Source organism: Necator americanus, chromosome I, assembly GCF_031761385.1.
Source record: "Necator americanus strain Aroian chromosome I, whole genome shotgun sequence".
Lineage (NCBI taxonomy): Eukaryota > Metazoa > Nematoda > Chromadorea > Rhabditida > Ancylostomatidae > Necator > Necator americanus.
In genome coordinates, this window is record NC_087371.1 from 7615279 (window position 1) to 7633317 (window position 18039).

The 18039-nt window shown below is 40.5% G+C and overlaps 1 protein-coding gene across 4 annotated transcripts in view; it reads right to left on the bottom strand.

The window, feature by feature from the left end:
- Positions 1-207: 207 nt before the first annotated feature.
- RB195_004806 (uncharacterized protein) overlaps positions 208-18039 on the bottom strand; it is a gene marked incomplete at both ends in the record, with an annotated part of 32264 nt that continues 14432 nt past the window's right edge. Inside the window, 7 exons of one of the 4 annotated variants that reach the window (XM_064182820.1) lie at positions 208-312; positions 7230-7364; positions 7557-7723; positions 11388-11495; positions 12967-13042; positions 13117-13248; positions 13304-13462. In XM_064182820.1, coding sequence (XP_064034086.1) covers positions 208-312; positions 7230-7364; positions 7557-7723; positions 11388-11495; positions 12967-13042; positions 13117-13248; positions 13304-13462 — 882 coding nt within the window. Of the gene's footprint in view, positions 313-7229; positions 7365-7486; positions 7516-7547; positions 7724-11387; positions 11496-12966; positions 13043-13116; positions 13249-13303; positions 13463-18039 lie in introns of those variants that run through there. The other 3 variants (XM_064182821.1, XM_064182819.1, XM_064182818.1) reach the window with 3 other exon arrangements.

Consider the following 18039-nt stretch of genomic DNA (forward strand, 5'->3'; position numbering starts at 1 on the left):
ACTTTGTTAGTTTGGAAAGACTTTTAAGTAAATTAGTATTTTTTCGAAGTTTTTAAAAGCTAAACTCATCCTTTTACATTTCCTAAGCTGAACCCATCCTTTTATATTATATTAGTATTTACATTCGTCTTATAGTCATATTTTCTATTCATATTCATTATTGTCATATAATATATTTTATATTTCCATTTTTTTTTCGTTCGGCTATCAGCAACTCGTCCACGGAAAGTCAAATTGTTCCTGTAACTGCTCCTCCTCGCTTGTCTGCACTTCCGTAACGCATTTGACGAACATGTCATCGTTTTTTCTCGCCTGGAACTGTCATTTATTGATTTTTTTCTCTGAACGAACGTCTTCTTCACAAAGCACATCGCTGCATACGCGTGTACGCCCAGATGGGTTGCGGTCGGTCAACTCATCCTTGTGATGGATCACCGCCATTGTCATAGCATCCCGGCATCTCTAGGGCGTTAGTCGAACGTTCATTATCAACTTTTTGACGATCCCCCCCAATGAAAACGTCAGCAAATACCGTACTCTGTCCAAGAAATTGTTCAGTGATAAATTTTCAAGAGTACTTGACACTTCACGTATACGTAAAAACACACCACTTCATATCCGTTACGGTAACGAATTTTCAAGTGCTCAGCTAACAGAACGTTCACACACATTACGTGCAGTGCAGTGTGAACACACCACACACATACTGCACGTAACCAACAAACACTTGTGTGCAAGTGTGCGTCGATTACGGTAGATGCGCACATCGATGTGCCGCTTTGTTTTACGAGATGGAAAAACATCGACTATTAGAATTATTTGCGAAAGTTCTTGCGTAGCAGACACTGGAGGGAGAGAAAGCGAGCGAATGAACGTGAAGTGCAATTGAATTCACGAAAAAATGCACAACAATTAGCATTACTGTGTAGTGGATGCTGTTCATAAATGACGATAATAAGAAACAAAAGTTTTTCCGCAAATAATTTTCATATTCGTTCGATAGTACGCAGTTTTAACTGGAAAAAATATATGAAAACAATATTTTCGGTAAATACAAATTATGACTCGACACAATACATTGTGCCTGTGTAAAAAAAACTCGCAAAAAGCCACTAAATAACTTTTCCATCTAGTTCAATGAATCTCTTAAAATTTGAAAAAAAAATGAACAAAGGATAAAGGTAATTTTTAGGAAGGAAGAAGTTTAAGACGAGAAAAATAGATTCATTCCTTCTAGTACCATTTCTATGTCACATAATTAAAGGAAATGCTACCTTTCGGTTGATCTCGGTACCAAAACCTCAAATTTATTGAGTTCGATCACCTTGAGCGCCATTAAAAGTTAGGTAAGTCATGAAAATGCTTTTGTCTACCAATTCCATGCCCCAGTATTTGTGGAACTTACCGTTATACGGTAATCTCTTCAATCTTTATGTAAGGGTAATGGCAGTAGATTCCATAGGTCAACAGTTCGAGACCTTCCTAGGCCATCTAAAACTTTGATCCCTGCCGTAACGATAATTTGGCGCCAAACTCCCTCGAAAGAATAAAAAAAGCCTGATCTGGCTCATCCGATAGCTCCCGTAACCCATTTTATAGGTTACATACGCGTACGTAAAGCTTTGTGTGAAGCTGAAGTCCTGAATTAAAGTTCGGGTCCCAATTGGATTGATCTGCGTCGAATACTTCCTGTTCAATCCTTTTTTTTCCTCCAGAAAATTGCTTCAACTCCACAAAATCACAAATTACCTCATTCTTCTCACCCCTTAAGTCCTCAGCATCGAACTTTTTCCCCTTCAACTCGTTCACATCAACGATAAAAGACTATAAATCATAAACGGGGAGAGAGATAATCTATTTGCACTGGCGATGCATGATGTCTCACCTCAGTTATTCTCTGCGAGAATGATTCGACGACGATCGTTTCGATCGTGTCGTCGTCTCGGCTAAGACGACACGTGGTCCGTAAAATTCCGTTAATCGTACCGGCAAACATGCGTTTCGCCATGTATGTACGAGCATTGTAGACGGATTATCGACGAATGATTCAGATGAAAAATCACTAACGTCAACAAAAGGAAATCACCGCTTGTCATAGAGGAAAACATGGAGTTCTCGATGATCTTCGATCTCTTTGCTCAGGATTTCCTATCAACAAGTACGGTAACCCGCTGGGGAACGGTTCTACTAGGAATTTTGGAACAACGATTTATCCGAACCATCTTCGGTAGCCTTTAGATAAGAGATTAAATAAATAGAGCTAACCATTGGATAATACGGACTTAACTTTAAAGATTCTTGCGCATCGAACCAGTTCTCCTTGCAACCGCTATAAAATCCCGATTAAAGGAAGATTTTTAAATTCTACACAAAACCCTTTGGCGAATTTTCGCCATTTCTAACATATTTCTAGAAATTTCCAGCAATAAAAGCAACTACTAACTACTATTTACTATCACTTAACACAGCATCTATACTAATGGGACTAATGTGATGGAATGTGCACTTCATCAGGACATGAATGGGACCTATTCGCTGTAAGACCGAAACCGAGCCACTTTTTCCTCCAACATATGGTTACTGGAACTAGAGCATGGTCAGCTTATTCCATTATAATCTACTGGCTCCAAAAGTTGTCCCAGAGTTAATAGATGACCCACTGCACCATGGATGAGGGCTGGAATTAGAACTACTCAGCTAAAGTCTATAATTCTGTTTATTTGGAGTCCCTCTCTAGGTTTTCTTCTTTACCCGTCTTTTTTCTTTCTTCTCCTACCTTTTTTCTTTAAAATCTTCTTATGCCACTTAATTCAACGTGGAAAGGAAAACCTACGCTCACAGAAACACTCAAAAATCCATCCCTCCCCCAAAATAATCCCCTGATCCAGAATTGAAGCGTATCCCGATCTCTTTTGGCTATCCAATCGAAAGAAGAGAGAAAAGCTAAAGGAATCTCAATATAATTACGATTTGAGTGTCACCTTCACTGAAGATGTAATGGTCAGCGCAAAAGATGCGTATCGATCGCCAACAGGATAACTCCTGATCAGCACATCCATGTGTTCAGAGAAGTTGTTCAGATGTTATTCACGAGAAAAAAACAACGCGCTTAATTACTTCACGGTACAGTGACCCAAAAAAAGCCAGTAAAATTCCCTAATTACCCAAGAACCTTTGAAATTACGCGGGAAAATCCTGGCTACAAGCTAAGCGGATCCCGAAGAATTGTGTTATGTCGATTATTGTTCACAATCGGCAGTCGGCGCGATGATTGTAAGAGAGAGGGAGCAATAATCGAGCGAATCGAGACAATTATGACACTTCCTTCTCCCTATCAATCATAACATGTGCCATGGAACACACATGTGCGACTAGTCGGAATCCTATCCGTCAACATATGTACATAACTAACGTTATCTTAAATAAAATCGTTAATCGCTGCTGGACCACCTGGATAACAGTTTAGTGAGAAGGCCTGTTACCGGAATAAGCCAAGCCGATATTGAAAGCGTCAGAACTGTAGAAGGATGACAGCTCCATGACAACTCGTCCAACAATAGCAAAAAGGTGACTTTTATAAAGGTTGAACGAATCTTTTAGGGAATCCTAGTAAGAGGGTTGGGGAAAATTGCGCTACAAAGAGGTTGCATAAAAATTCACTCGAAATCAAAAATTGTACGTAATAGCTAGGGTATCCTTGCTAAATCCTATGGTTCAGATGAAATTATTCTGCAGAGGTCATCGAGAAATTATTAAAATTACTGCAGTCAATCCTGAAGATTTTCATCAATTCTGAAAATGTTTTCTATTACTTTCAAATGTAGTGTTCTTTTTTCTTATTGAGCAGGAAAGGAAAAATTCCTCGTGATATTTTTACAAAAGAATCCGACCCGAATCCTTCTGTTATGACAGCTGTTATTAGTATGGTACGGAAAAATTCCGGGAAGAGGTGTAGTGGATTTTCTAATGAAAATATAGACCTCTAATAAATCCTTGCTATTGGTTATGGATGGAAAAGTGGTTCATGGCTAAAAACCAGCAGAATCCACAGCATAGTATCGTGATGAAGCCAAGAAAATATGAAAACCTGGGTTTCAGACATTTTACTGTCTGTGCTATGGGAATTGGAAGAAATGGAGATCACGAGGGCCAAAAGAGGGTCAAGGGCGTTTTTAGTTCATCCCAGGAAATGACTGGCAAACCCTTATCCAGTAATCTAGCCGAGTAGCTTTTTTTTGAGGTTATATGCAACCGTTTAGTCCCTACTAGAGGCCGAAAAATCACAAGCTGACCCCAAACCGACGATCCATGGTCCCCACAAAAGTTCCCGACACAACGAACGCTCTCTCTGTGTCCGGGCCCATTATCTCATTATCGACACATATTTTCATTGTTAACAAGGTAATAATGTGTACCGGATGAATAGACAAATCAGACACCTTATTAAAGGGACACCCGGAGCCGATCGCCCGTTCCACTCTCTCTCTCTGCAATGTCGGTAGGCCTTTCGATTCACATGGCACACTCGTACACCGTCGCATTCACTATAATTACCGTAATGGACACTGATTATAGGGCCTGTCAAAATGGACCGCGTTTTCGCACCTCTCACTTCGCCACCCCGACCACGCCACCATATGGATTCATTTTAGGAACTAGCGCTCACAACCAATACTCCTATACATTTTCCTTTTTATTTCGCGCGCCTCTCTTTTCTTACAGCATTTTTCGTGCATTGAGCAAATTTCTCGGTTTCTCGAGGAGTGTATGAACTTTTTTTTTTCTAGAAGAGTTAACCTTCTCAAAGCCACAAAGCTGAACCTCAGATTTACCTGCCGACCCCTTGCTTCCTCAATCCCCCTCAAATCTCAAGTCATTCGATGAATGCGGGCTCTTAATAGCCGGGTGTGAACATCCACTCAACAGGCTGAAGCGATGCTACCGCACGATAAGCGAGGCAGCCTGTGTGAGACGGAGGTGAAAAGAGGAGAGGATGAGGAGAGGAGCCGAGCGAGGAGCGACAAGCAAACATCACCACCGATTCGCAAACCGACCCGACGACGCTGCTCGTCCAACCACCATCTTAGATCCGGCTTCACACATTTATCGGAGATTGAGCGGTGGTGAGAAGGAGACAAGATTGCTCGGCGCGTCGCGACATCAAAAACTCCATTTTTAGGAAAAACCTCTTCCAGAAATGGATAATAGTGTACTACGTAAGCCCCAGTTTATCACCAATGACAACCGTTGGTGAGAAGGAGTGAAGTTTACGCAACTAGGATTGAAGGACTTAGAGGGTTTATCGGAAAATGATAAGGCGATGTTTTTAAGCCATTGGGTCAGAATTTCCAAAGTCCTTAGAGTCTTGGACCCGCAACGTATTCTTCTCCTTCTTCTTCCTCCTTTTTTTCCGTTTTTTCTTTCTTCTTTTTTAGTTTCTCTTCCTTGAGTTTTTGTAAAAGATTTGCTAGCTTTTTTAGAAAGGGTCAATCTTAATAAACACTACAGTATGTATCTATGTAGGAATTACAGTAAGCCGGGACCTATGCTAGTATTGAGACCATGATGATGTCACAGAAACTGGAAATGGTACAACACATGTGAGTTGACGAAATAAAGTGGGAGAAAACTTCTCGCTTCTTGCTAAATTCCTCCTCTTTCTCCTTCTCCTTCTCCTTCCGGATTGAATAGGTTCGGGTGCGGAATTACCGCAGGATAGACTATCCTCATATCTATCTGTCCCATTGCTATGGTAATTCTGCACCAGAATAACAACAAAACCAATGACACTTGTAAAAGAGCCTTTAGCGCTTCTAGAAGAAACTTTTAGAAACTTCGTCAGTAGTTCGCCTAGCTCACCCTTTCGCGGAGTCCTGCGGAAGAACCACAGTCCCGTACCATGGTGAGCATGATAACCCCTTCAGATCCAAGCTAACCACACTATTCGTACAGCCTTCCAGCATGCTAAGCTCATCGTTCAGCATTAGCATGTTCACATAAAATTCGACGGCTTCATTTCGTAAAATCCCCGGATTTCCACGACCATTTTTCACATCGCCGAACCTATCAACGCCCCAAACGTCGTCGCTCTTCTTCTTCTTCATCCAGGCATGAGTTCGCAAGCGATAATTTTCATTTAAGCCAAGCCGATACCGATGCGGCCTTTCCGACGACTCGATTATTACGCTTGCATTTTAATCGAAATTATGCTAAACAGCCGCATCGAACACTTAATTACATCGTGCTCAACATCGTAACGACGTGTGGCGTTGGTCCCGTAGGGAATTGGTGACATCTCGACGTCACCTTTCAGCGCACTTAAATTGCACTAGATCATGCTTCGGATAAAAGACGAAGCTACGGAAAGAAATGTAATTCGACGATATAATGTGCCATGTGTATTCGAAATTTTGACCAATCACAGTCTCCAAGGAGAACGCTAGTCACCGATTAGTTCGCCATTTGTGTTGACCAATCACGGCTCACCTCGGAACGGGAATTTTGTTAGAATCGCAGCTTCTTAAGAGGTTTTCAACCCATAAAATAACTCTTATACTTCACGCTAAAAGACAATTATAAGGTGAAAAGTTCGACGATACTTTCTCCCATCTCAAAGTCCCAGAAAAAAATTATGTAGAGCAGATGGAAATAAGTAATAAAGCATAATTTCAGCTCATCTAATAGAACATGCATCGCCACACATATAAGCCGAAAATATTGTTTCTTACCGAATTTCTGGACGATCTTCTGGCCGTTTCTCTATTATTTTTTTTCTCTGCGTTTTCAGCAACCACTAAGTTTACAGCTGAACTTTTCTATAAATAGTACTTTAGACCTGAAAGGAAAAATTATGCAGCGAGTACCGTAGGTTCATACCATGCGTTCCTATGCAAAAGTCACTTAAGATGACTAGATAGAAGAATTTTCTCTCAGCCTTGGACCAAGTTAACTCGTCCGACTCTTGGACTTGGACGAGTTAGCTTAACCTTGAGATAGAGAACTTTTAGATAAACCGACCTCTGCGGCAACCCACCAGGAATTGTTTCGTGGTAGAAAACTTTAATTATGCAACTTTAGTGGAACACTTCAAAATTATTTTGAGAATTAGTGCCGCTACTTTTTTTTGGAAGTTTCCGAGAAATAGCCTCGAAATTTTACGGAGGTTATTATTATTTAAGACATTTCTTATGAAAAAAAAAAACATCCTGGAAATCCAAAATCCCTCGCACCGGAAACACTGGTCCCTGAAAGACGCTCGATCCCACAGCAATCTCACTATCTGTACGTACACGCATGTTGCCGCCGCCAACAGCGGCTTCTTTCGTGATTTTACGGGTCAGCGACCAGCTCGAAACACACACCACCTGTACGATAAACCGAAAATTATCGTCTTGTTATGAAACATGAGGGTTACGGTAGATTTGCGTGCTTACATATGTCCGTATCGTCAAGGAACGAATTCAAAAATATAGTGTCTAAAGAGCACTACCAAACTTTATCTATCAATAACAACATTTCAACCTTTAACAACAATGTGTATACTGTATCTATACAACTAGCTGATTCAATGATGGGCTTCGTGATCGTAGACCTTTTGGAATGTGCAGTAGGCCGCGGATAGTTTCACGTATTGATCCGTGACGACTGAACGAGTTCTTCGATGAGGAAAGCGATTCCTGCGAGCCTATCGATGGATGTCTAGAGGAACTTCTCGATCTTTCTCCTGAAATCATTGCATTTCAATCCTGTCATGATAGTTACTTGCTTATATGGAAGTGGAAGGAAGCCAAAAGAAATCTGAAGCTTGGAATTCATAGATTATCAACCAACCGATACCGTGAGAAGTTTTTTTTTTCTGGTAAATCTTATCTTTGTAAGATATTTGACATCCAGGCACATTTTAGGATCACACAAAATCCGATATTCGAAGGGATTGTACATTTGTGTTTGCTACATACAGCAATAATCAATCAATGACGTATTTTGCGTTATTGATTGGTTAAGAACTAAGTGTTGGATCGTACCAACTTAGAGCCTCGCTAAAATCAGTATTTATGCTTGGTGCACGACTCCATTACGTGTCGCTTAGGCTCGACTAAACCCGCGCTGAATTCTTTCGTATCCCCCGCAAATTAACACCTATTTCCCGACCATAACATGCTATTCATGGCGCAAATGCTAATTCGCAAACGGCTGTGTCTACATCCAGAAATGCATTCATGTATGACAGCTGCATAAACTTTGTCGACGCCAATGTTACAGTTGTCGCTGTGCTCGGACAACTGCAACAAAACAGCGAGAAAATTCAGGTGTTCTTGACTTACAACCTGTCCGTTGCCCGTCAAGTTCAAGACAATACCAATGCAACATTACAACGTCTCTCGAAATAAGATGCGACGTTGAAATCAAAAGCAGTGGTCTCGACATGCACAGCGGCTACCGTAATCCATGCGAGCGCGCGTGCGTGTGCAACCAGATTCGAGATTGATTTACGTATGTTCTATTGTTGTCGGGACACAAAGCACTTTTGGAAAATGTGAATGTTTTCGTAGACGTCACTGCACTATTTTACAGTAGTCAAACTACAAATCTATGGATGGGCAGCATGTAACGTGTGGACATGCGCTTAACATAGTGCATGTTTGGATGTCGTTTTAAAAAAAAAAAACAATTTGAGTACTGTAAAGGAACGGCTGGTACCTTTGGGATATTTCATTCTATACTTCAGCAGAATCACCATTTGACTAAATATGCCGACACAAACGTAACGCATTCATCCAGACCATGAAATAACTCTTAGTGCGAGCAGAAAAAATTTGGTTACATCCTTGATCAGCATCATCTCATCTTTAAGTCATTACGTTAACACAGAAGTAAGGTATCCAAGTACTGTTACGTAAATTCAAACAATAAAGATAGAATTTAAAAAAAAAACAACTAACACTTTTCCCATTACTCTGCGCCGCAAGTGACTACTGCTGGAGAATTCGCAATATTCTTAAATATCATTTCTCTTTGATTATCTTTGATTTTCTCCTTATATATCATTTTTCATAAATCAATATGTAATTTTCATTCAGGTTTCAAAAGCCGTATGTGGAATTGTTCCTGGATTTGTACAAAAAGGCCGATTTTTGTCAAATTCAGGAACAGTTCCACATCTTTCAGTAGATTCTGGATTAGCTTCTGATGTTTTCTGCATTTTATTTTCACGCGTTTTATGTCTTCGTTAAATCCCTGAGATGTCTGACTACTGCTAACTCGTCCAAACTGCCCAGGAATGGAGGAGTTCAGCAGCAGCGGTAATCGTTTCATGTTCCTTGTTTCTCTTTATTATGAGTTTTTCTCTTGAATATACCTCAGCACTTCGAAAAAAAGGACCCCTCCGGTCAACAGTATCCAGAGATGTTGTCTCTAATGTCGTAATTAAAGTCCTAGAGGCTAAATCGTTAATGATTAATTACACGGCAATGTGAACAGAACAGCTCGAGGACGAGGATAAAAACTACGTACACCTAATCCATCAACCGAATACACCGCTCTCAACACATTCTCCAACTAAGCAGCATATGTTCACATCACATCAATCACTGTTCTTTCACATTGCTCAGGTACTAACCACAACTAACTCGTCCACGTCGTCGATCAATAACCGCCGTCTTTTAATCGGCCAAATTTTCATACACACTCACTTGTTGCTGTATTTCGGACAAATTTTTACTTCATTGAATAGATAACAGAAATCTGTTCTCTTTGATAAATGCATGCAACGGCATCGAATCTTTCTGACATGAATTTGAACTACTTTGGCAATCCAAGGAACGCTACTAGCCGAACAGAAGCCAAAAATTGATCTATAGGATCATGAAGCAGCACGTAGAAACGTCACAAAATCAGGCTATAGCAATTCAGCAAAACTGTTACTATATTTAGCATATTTACTTATAATAAAATAAGTAATAGCCAATAGAGGTAGTCAAATAAAAAGCTCACTATTTGGTTGTCACAAACCATGAGATCGCTGATAGCCGAACAGTTCACTTTCATTTATCTGCAAATAGTCGTAATTGCTAGGTTAAAAATTGTCTTCTCTTGAGTTTTTTTTTTTTTGAAGAAATATTATCAATTTAATCTTTAGTCCTAACTATTCACCACTTGGTTAAGTATTCCTGCTATAGTTTATCTTTACTGTTATGACTAATCTATTATACCAAATTGTCTTTTTTTTCAATTATTCGGCTATTAACGCCACAGTATAAAGGGAAAAAGTCTTATGGATATCGAAGGAGAACCAAATTTTAAAAGTATGAGTGATTTCCCGATTTATGTGCAGCAGGCAACTTCTGAACCAGCATTAAACCTTTGAAATTACATTCCAAACATTTTCAAGGTCATTTATTTGAGTGACTGCCCTTTTCCTAGAATTATGATGGACCAATGCTAAATAATTAAAATCCTATTTATTACACCCCTATATCTATGAATCCTCATTAAAATACACATAATGAGTCGACAATTCAACACTTATGTCACTAGTGCATTGGAACCATAAATCGCCGGCGATTTTTAAGTCAAATAGTGATCCTCGCATTCGTGCGTGAGCCGTTATTTTTTCATACGAATGAGAAAAAATAAGAATCTAAAAACACCTGAGTTCGGCTCGTTAGTTATCGTTAATTTCTCGAAACAGCCTATTGCAATGCTTAAACTGATGGTATAGCAGTAAACTTAAGTAAACTTAAGGAAATTTAAAATTTTTAAATTCTTCTAGAATTGTAGTGAATGAGGGCAGCAGTAATACACACTTTTAGTTCATAATCTCGCAGTTTTTCATCCCTATCTCACATTCTTTAGGGAATCTTTTTTTTGCGTCAATTTCAGGATCTCTACTAAAAACAAATAGTCAAAACTGTTTTCAATAAAACCCGCAAATCCCCCGTTCTCGTATTTCTCCATGTGTGCGTGTGTGTGGAAGTTTTAAGTGTCGGGGAGAGTGGATGAGGGTGCCGATTGTGAGTGTGTGTGTGTGTGTGTGTGTGTGTGTGTGTGTGTATTTCACATCGATTCAGTGCTAATCACAAGGTCTGATCAAATAGATCGGAGCAGCAGCACCAGCAGCCGTAATTCAACAATCAGCGCGATATCGTCGTCGAACGATAGAGCAGCTAGGCGATATAGCAATCCCTGTCCACAAACAGGTATCGTACATACATAGCTCAGGTGCTCAACGGCAAGAACAGTATCGCATCAGCGTAGGCGGGTGACGAAACAAAAAAAAAAAGACACACACACAAAACAAATGTACGCAAAGTATAATACTATTCTGGATTCTCGATGACGGAAATTGCCGAGCGGAAGAAAAAAAAAACGATTGAATGCAGCTCTACCTCTGTAAATCAGTGGATAACCCGTATGATCGTAGTCCGGATAATCAAGCCAATCTGCGTAGTGTTCATAGGTATAGCCCATCAGATCACGAATTGTAGTGTCAACACCTTAAAATTGTAAGCGTTGTTACGATGTAGTCACGTAATGTACCAGTTTGTACCATGTTTTTTTTTCCCCTACAAGAGAATATGCTTAAAAAATTTTCCAAATCCTCAAAGTGAATACACTACATTAATGACAATTTAGGGCAAAAAATATAAGCTGTAAAGTCAGATTTGAGCTTATCTGAAAATCGTTCAGCTAATAACAACACATGTGCAGCAATAACACCTTAAAGAACACCTCTACTTCTGAGAGCCTTCATTTTCTGGAGAACGTTAGTTAGAATTTTCTCCTTGTTCCAAGTACTGGAACAACTTCACGCTTCGATTCCATCGAGCTCTGTTTTTGTTTGTATCTCTGCTTCAGTTCACAGAATCTCCCTCTTCAACTGTCAGTAGATTACTGTATTTTTCCCCTGACCGCCCGTACATACATCGTGTGCATAGCTTCAATCAATCAAGCGATTAACCTTACGTAGACCTTTCCTCTATTTGATCAATCTTCTATCGTTATGCCGCGTGTCAACTTCTGTACTCTCTTGAGCACATCTATCTATCGTTCAGAGAAATTTGAGAGCTCTTAACGCGATGCGACGACGATGATGACGAATTGTGTACGGTAGCCTATTGACCGGTGTTAATCTGTTTGCTAACGCGCGCACCCGTTACTGTCAATACGTCGGCGTAGTCGACGCCGCCACCGCCGCCGCCGCCGCCGCCGCAGCAGTAGCGGTAGTGCGGGCGCGCGCTCGTCAAGTTTCGGCGCCGGCTTTAGAACAAGGCGCGTTAATCGCGCGACAATCGAATGCGAATGCAAACATCTGCGTATACGATCGTATAGCGCACGATTAACGCATTTAAATGATATGAGACAACACTCGAGACTCGTTCTAGCGATCACTTCGACGTACTAGACAGTGAAAATCCGACTAGAACAGGATATACATGCAATAGATCAGGTCTTCGGGGTTTTAACTCCACAAAAACGCTTCTAGGTCCATCTAAAAAAAAACCTCAAAATGTTCCCAGCCATAGAAAAGTGGTCGAATTAGAAACACCGTCTCCTTGTTCTCCTGGTATGTACCGTACGAAATCTGAGTATAAACTCATCAAAATTGTTCCTTCGCTAAAATTACAGACTTATTACTGGTCATTCGCCAACATTATGTAGGTTCAAGTTGCAAAAAACAGCACAGCGGTTCTGCTGTGGTCAATTATTTTGATTATTTATTTCTTGAAATGATTTTATTTTGATATTTTGATCTATCCCTTAAAATCCGAAAATACAAAATAATCGTAACTCGGAACTTCGTATAAGAAAGATGCTCCACAATTAACAAACACACGGTCCCTAGTTTGAATTCTATATTTCCCCCTCATGAAAAAATTAACGTTTTTTCTCAGGAACTCTACCCTAAACTCTTGAGCCAAACTTATGAACCTTCCGGAAAAAAATGACGAACTCTTCAAAACTCACCAAACTCATCAATCAGCAACTGTACAGTCTCTTGGTCCTGTTTTTGAGCAGCCAAATGAAGTGGAGTGTAGCCGGCCTAAAAAAATTACTGAGGAATGTTTTACAATATTCATTTAATAATTATTAATAATAATAATCCATAGTATTCACCCGAGTTGGCGCATTAAAATTTGCTCCTCTTTCCCTGAATAACCGTAACAGATCATAATGACGTCCTTGAGTCGCTATATGTACACCAGAGTAATTTAAATGGTACGGTGGAATGTATTGTAGAATATCTGGCTATAAAATACAAATTTCTTAGGACAATCATCCTTCATCAAAATCATTTGTTCACATTTGAATCCATCAGCTTAGTGCACATTTTGATATCACCAGTTCTGCAAGCTCGAAGCCATGAGAGTTGTTCTGCGGTAGGACCGCGGCCGTTCGGTTGAGTTAGTGCGCTATCTCTTCTTGCGTCAGTGAGTCTCCTCATGACTCTAGAGGTTCTTTCCTAGAAAAATCCTTGTGTTCTTGTATGTTTCTAGAAAAGCTGAGCAAGAATAAGAATGGAACGTAGGTGCATATTTCTTGGGCAGTCGCACTTAACTTGTTATTCCTTTCGAAGAGGGGATAAGGCAACGATGTTTTCCCAGTGTTCAGATGATCATGATTTATGATGCCACGTTATCGTTAACTCAGTACGTTGCAAGTGCGGTTATAGTAGCAAAAAGAGGGTAAAACAGTAGCACCCAGCCGGTCCTTGACCAGACTTCGATTACGCATTCATTGTAGTGATTTCACTTAATCACTGGATATGACCATCCTTGCTCCGGTCCCATTGACTAAGACTGGCCATAACCTGTGATTGAATTGATGCATTCTAATCTCGAATGATGATGAATTCAGGATGAGTTAATCAATGAACCATTTTTAGCCCATTACCAGTGCTTACTCAAGGCAGTTCCGGGAAATAATACGACATGAAGGTTCCGGGAGAAATCTGGAAACAAGTGCGGTTCATATTTGAGTTCCCACGACCAGAAGGGATAAACAACGCTTTCTGAACCACAAAATAGAACTATCCATACTGTTGGTGATGTACGTTATTTCAATTTATTCCTAACGTATTATCAAAAGTATAGATAGTTCTAATCAGATTGACTGGAATCAGATTCCTTTCCATTGCCAACAATTCCTCAAATATTGAAAGCATAAAGCTGAAAACTCCACGAATCCAATCTCATGAAAAATTCCAAGAACGAAGTTTTTAAACATTTTGTTGTTTGGGTTCAGTTCAAACTGCTCAAGCAGATTAAACAGAAGGTTTCAAGAAAACGTGTTTACACTTTCAACAGATAAATAGTCAGTTAGTTGTGCTAACTGACTATTTATCTACTAAAAGTTACTAGTAAGTAGTTTAAAATAGTTTTGTGAGCTTAGATAGCATTTTTTTTCAAATCCATGTATTCTTCAATTGATTGGTACTAACTGTCAAAGTTTCATTATTTTCTCCTTCTTCGAACCACAAAAAAAACCAAGCACTGTTCAATCCCTCAGTGATTATCATTCAATTACCCTCATCACTTGAACGAATGCTAATCCTTAGTCAATGTGGTGCGCGCAAATAGTAGTGCTCTTGTCCGTTTCATCTTCAGAACGGCGGCAATCCACTGAGTCGGCGTCGACAATCGTCGCAAGCCTATTTCGCGCGACGAGGCGATAATCGCACGCTTATACCCCCCATTGTCATTTAAGTGAATCCTCTTAGCACTCTTAGACGATTGCATTCATTTGGAAGATCGTCTTCTTTGTGTAGTTCGCCTACAACGATTCGTACTCGTCGGTCATAATCCGATACGATCGTCAACTTAGACGTTACATTCAGCGAGGACACGATTGGTGTCTTCTGCGCGTTGCACGTTAATTCACGCCATTTTACACATTTGCAACAATAACGACTCTGGGTATGGAGAGACTGGTCAAACTCCCAAATTACTGAGTTAACTGACTGCTTAAATACTTCGTGATGGACCTTTGGACTATAAGCAATTATGTTCAGAGTTATTGTAAGTTATTTTTTCGCCGCAGTTGTTACGGAAATCGAAGCATACTCTTCTTCGTTTTACATTTAGGTCACACACACATTACACACATTTAGGTCGAAATTTCATTCGAAAAGTGTTTTTCCCGATCAAACCGACTAAACCATGTCCACTTTTATATGATTCTAAATTAGTATGTCACCAGTGCACAACAATTGTAAACCTGGTTCACGATTCCTTCAAATACATAAAATCACGACACACAAACTGCAGAGAAACTGGTTCTGCAGTGACTAGTGCATAAAATATCTTATATTGAAATTATGTTCCGGTTAAGTTGGTTTAATTTGGAACTTAGAACAGTTGTAATCAAAAATTCTGTTTACACCTTGTCGGAACCAAGTTGAACATTAATCTGTACAGGGAAAACAGCGAGTAATTCCGTGCGAACGGTACAGTTCCCACAAAACTTCCATCAATCTCTACAGAGCTTTCGTCATAACTCGCCCCCTGTCTCAACCAGACGAACACTTGCATACACAAAGTACATCAGTACAGTCGTATTGTTATTGCGCGGAAGTACACTGTGTCGCGCTTTGTTCCGATAGAAGAACGGTTACGGTATATCCGCTTGCCGTGCAATGTCAACACGAACGATGACGCTTGTCAATGGTGTAACCGGTCCATCCAACCACCGTCATAGCTACGATTTGTCGTTTGACAAGACTACGACGATAACGACGATGACTACGACGTCTCCGATGTTAGCGCTACCGTAACCCTGTGACAGTGCTTGTGTGTATGTGTGCGTGTGTTTGTTCGCAGCATGGCAAACATTTCACGACGAGATTTCCGTCATATCTGATCGCCGATAAGACGAAATCACAGATCTCCAAGAACAACAGTTAAATAGTGCGGTGTTAGTGATCACAGCAAATGTCATTGTTTCAGTCAGGGATTCAGTGGATCAGCATAAGACCTAGCTGTAGCCTCTTGGACATTTGAACAACTGTGCTGTTTATGAATTATTAGTGCATTAGCATTTCACTTCAGCATGTTCACATGACAGTTGTCCTCCAAACCCCAAAACCTCGCTTAAAACCTCATAACGATATACATGAACAACTTCTCCACTAATTATTCGTCTTTTTTTTTCGAGGATAAACCAATCAAATGCAGCATAAAGCACTTTTCTCGGCCAAGCAGCATAGATCGTTCAGGTGTTGTTGGAGGTTAAAGTGGTTGGTGTTCATTGTCATCGTATAATCACCATTGAACAAATGAATGAATTTGCTTTCAACATTTGTTCAAACACAATGTGTGTCCGATGCACTGATTGCTATATTCCATCGCTTTTAAATTTCCAAAGAATGGTAGTTAATAGAGCTGGATAAAGTATTTATCCCTTGAAATATTCCTTCTACAAAATGCCCGGCGATCTAGAAGGTCTCAACATGGTCTCATTTTGTGTTTGTCAACCTTCACCTTTCCCAACTGGTCCACAACCACGTAGGAGTGGCAATTCTTGACGCTCCCCGCCTTTGTTAGCTATATAGCTCTAATCGTGCAATTAGATACTCTTCGTGCGAGACAGCAAAAGAGAAAGCGGCAATCGACCGGAAAAGATATTTGGCTTATACAGCCTTGTGTGCAGAACGCACACCGACAACCGACAGCTCGGTCAGCGTTTCCATTTTTCGCATACTCTTTCTTCTTTTATCTGCAGTTACTGCCTACCGACATCATCTGTTCCAATCTCCGGTCACACACATACGGAGACAGACGTAAACCGTAATCCCACCATGGGTGACGACGTCCCCTATCGGCGAATTAATGTCACTACGGCTTATGATGAGGCGTTAGTCGGCACCTTACAGGTCGTGACGACGTCGGCTACGGCGAATCAACGCCGAATTAGACGATTCGCGACGACAGCAAAAAGTCATGCCGGCAGCGGCATGTTAACTATCACAATCTTGATCTTGGCCATGCGGAAAATTCTCGTAATTAACACGAGACTCCGTTTCCGAATCTAAAATCACGGTCAGTGGTCATGTCAGCTGATATTAGCGTCTCGAGGTCAGTCAACAAACCCAGTTCAGCATAGTAGCAACAACCATTCTCATTAGTTATTGCTTGGATTCATCGAATGCTGATCACTGCACAAGATAACAATTCTTGCACAACTTTTAAATAATTTCAAAATTGTCATTCCACTTGCAGAATTCCCATGCAGCACGCAGTGCAGAGAATTCTCGAGAAAAGGAAACGGCTGTTTCATTAGTATTAGCAGTCTAGTGAGTTTCAACCATAGCCAAGAAAACATTCACATGTCTATGAGACAATAAAGCAGGAACTAAAATTTTCTAATAATTCTTCAGGAACCGACCATGGATTGGCACTGGGAAATACGTTGAAGTAATATTATGGAACGAATCCAAATGTCTTCAGAAATCTTACGATTTTTCCCAATCTTCTGGCATCACCTGTGCTGTATTGTACCTAAACAGGCTCCAACCTCATTCCCTTCGTTCACAGTATAAATGCACCGCCACTACCACCTACCGTTCCACCAATCACATATATCAATCGTATTTCGCGATGTGATTCTTCTGTAATGGATGGAACAATCTCCGACCGCACACACTAACCACCCGACTGTCTTGTGCGCAACAATTATACGACGAATTAAATCGCGTACCGTTCGAATAGCACTCAAACAAGTGCCGCGACCGATTTGGTCAGTTTTTCTGCCGTCGTGCGGCGCTCAACAAAAACGACGAACATTATGATGCTCGTCAACGTCCTTAGTGCATCGCAGCACCGATCGCTGCACGACATCCATGGTGCGAGTATGGATGCCCGACTTGAGTACATATGCGGTTGTTCGTGGAGGTGGTGGTACGGTATCGGACTAAGATGAGTGTAAAAAAGCATGCACTAAAGAATAGACGTATTCATGAAAAATGACCACACTTCAAAGTTTCCCCACGTATTCTCAGGCGCAAATTCGTTACGAAAAAGTGCAAGAAATTAGTACGACACG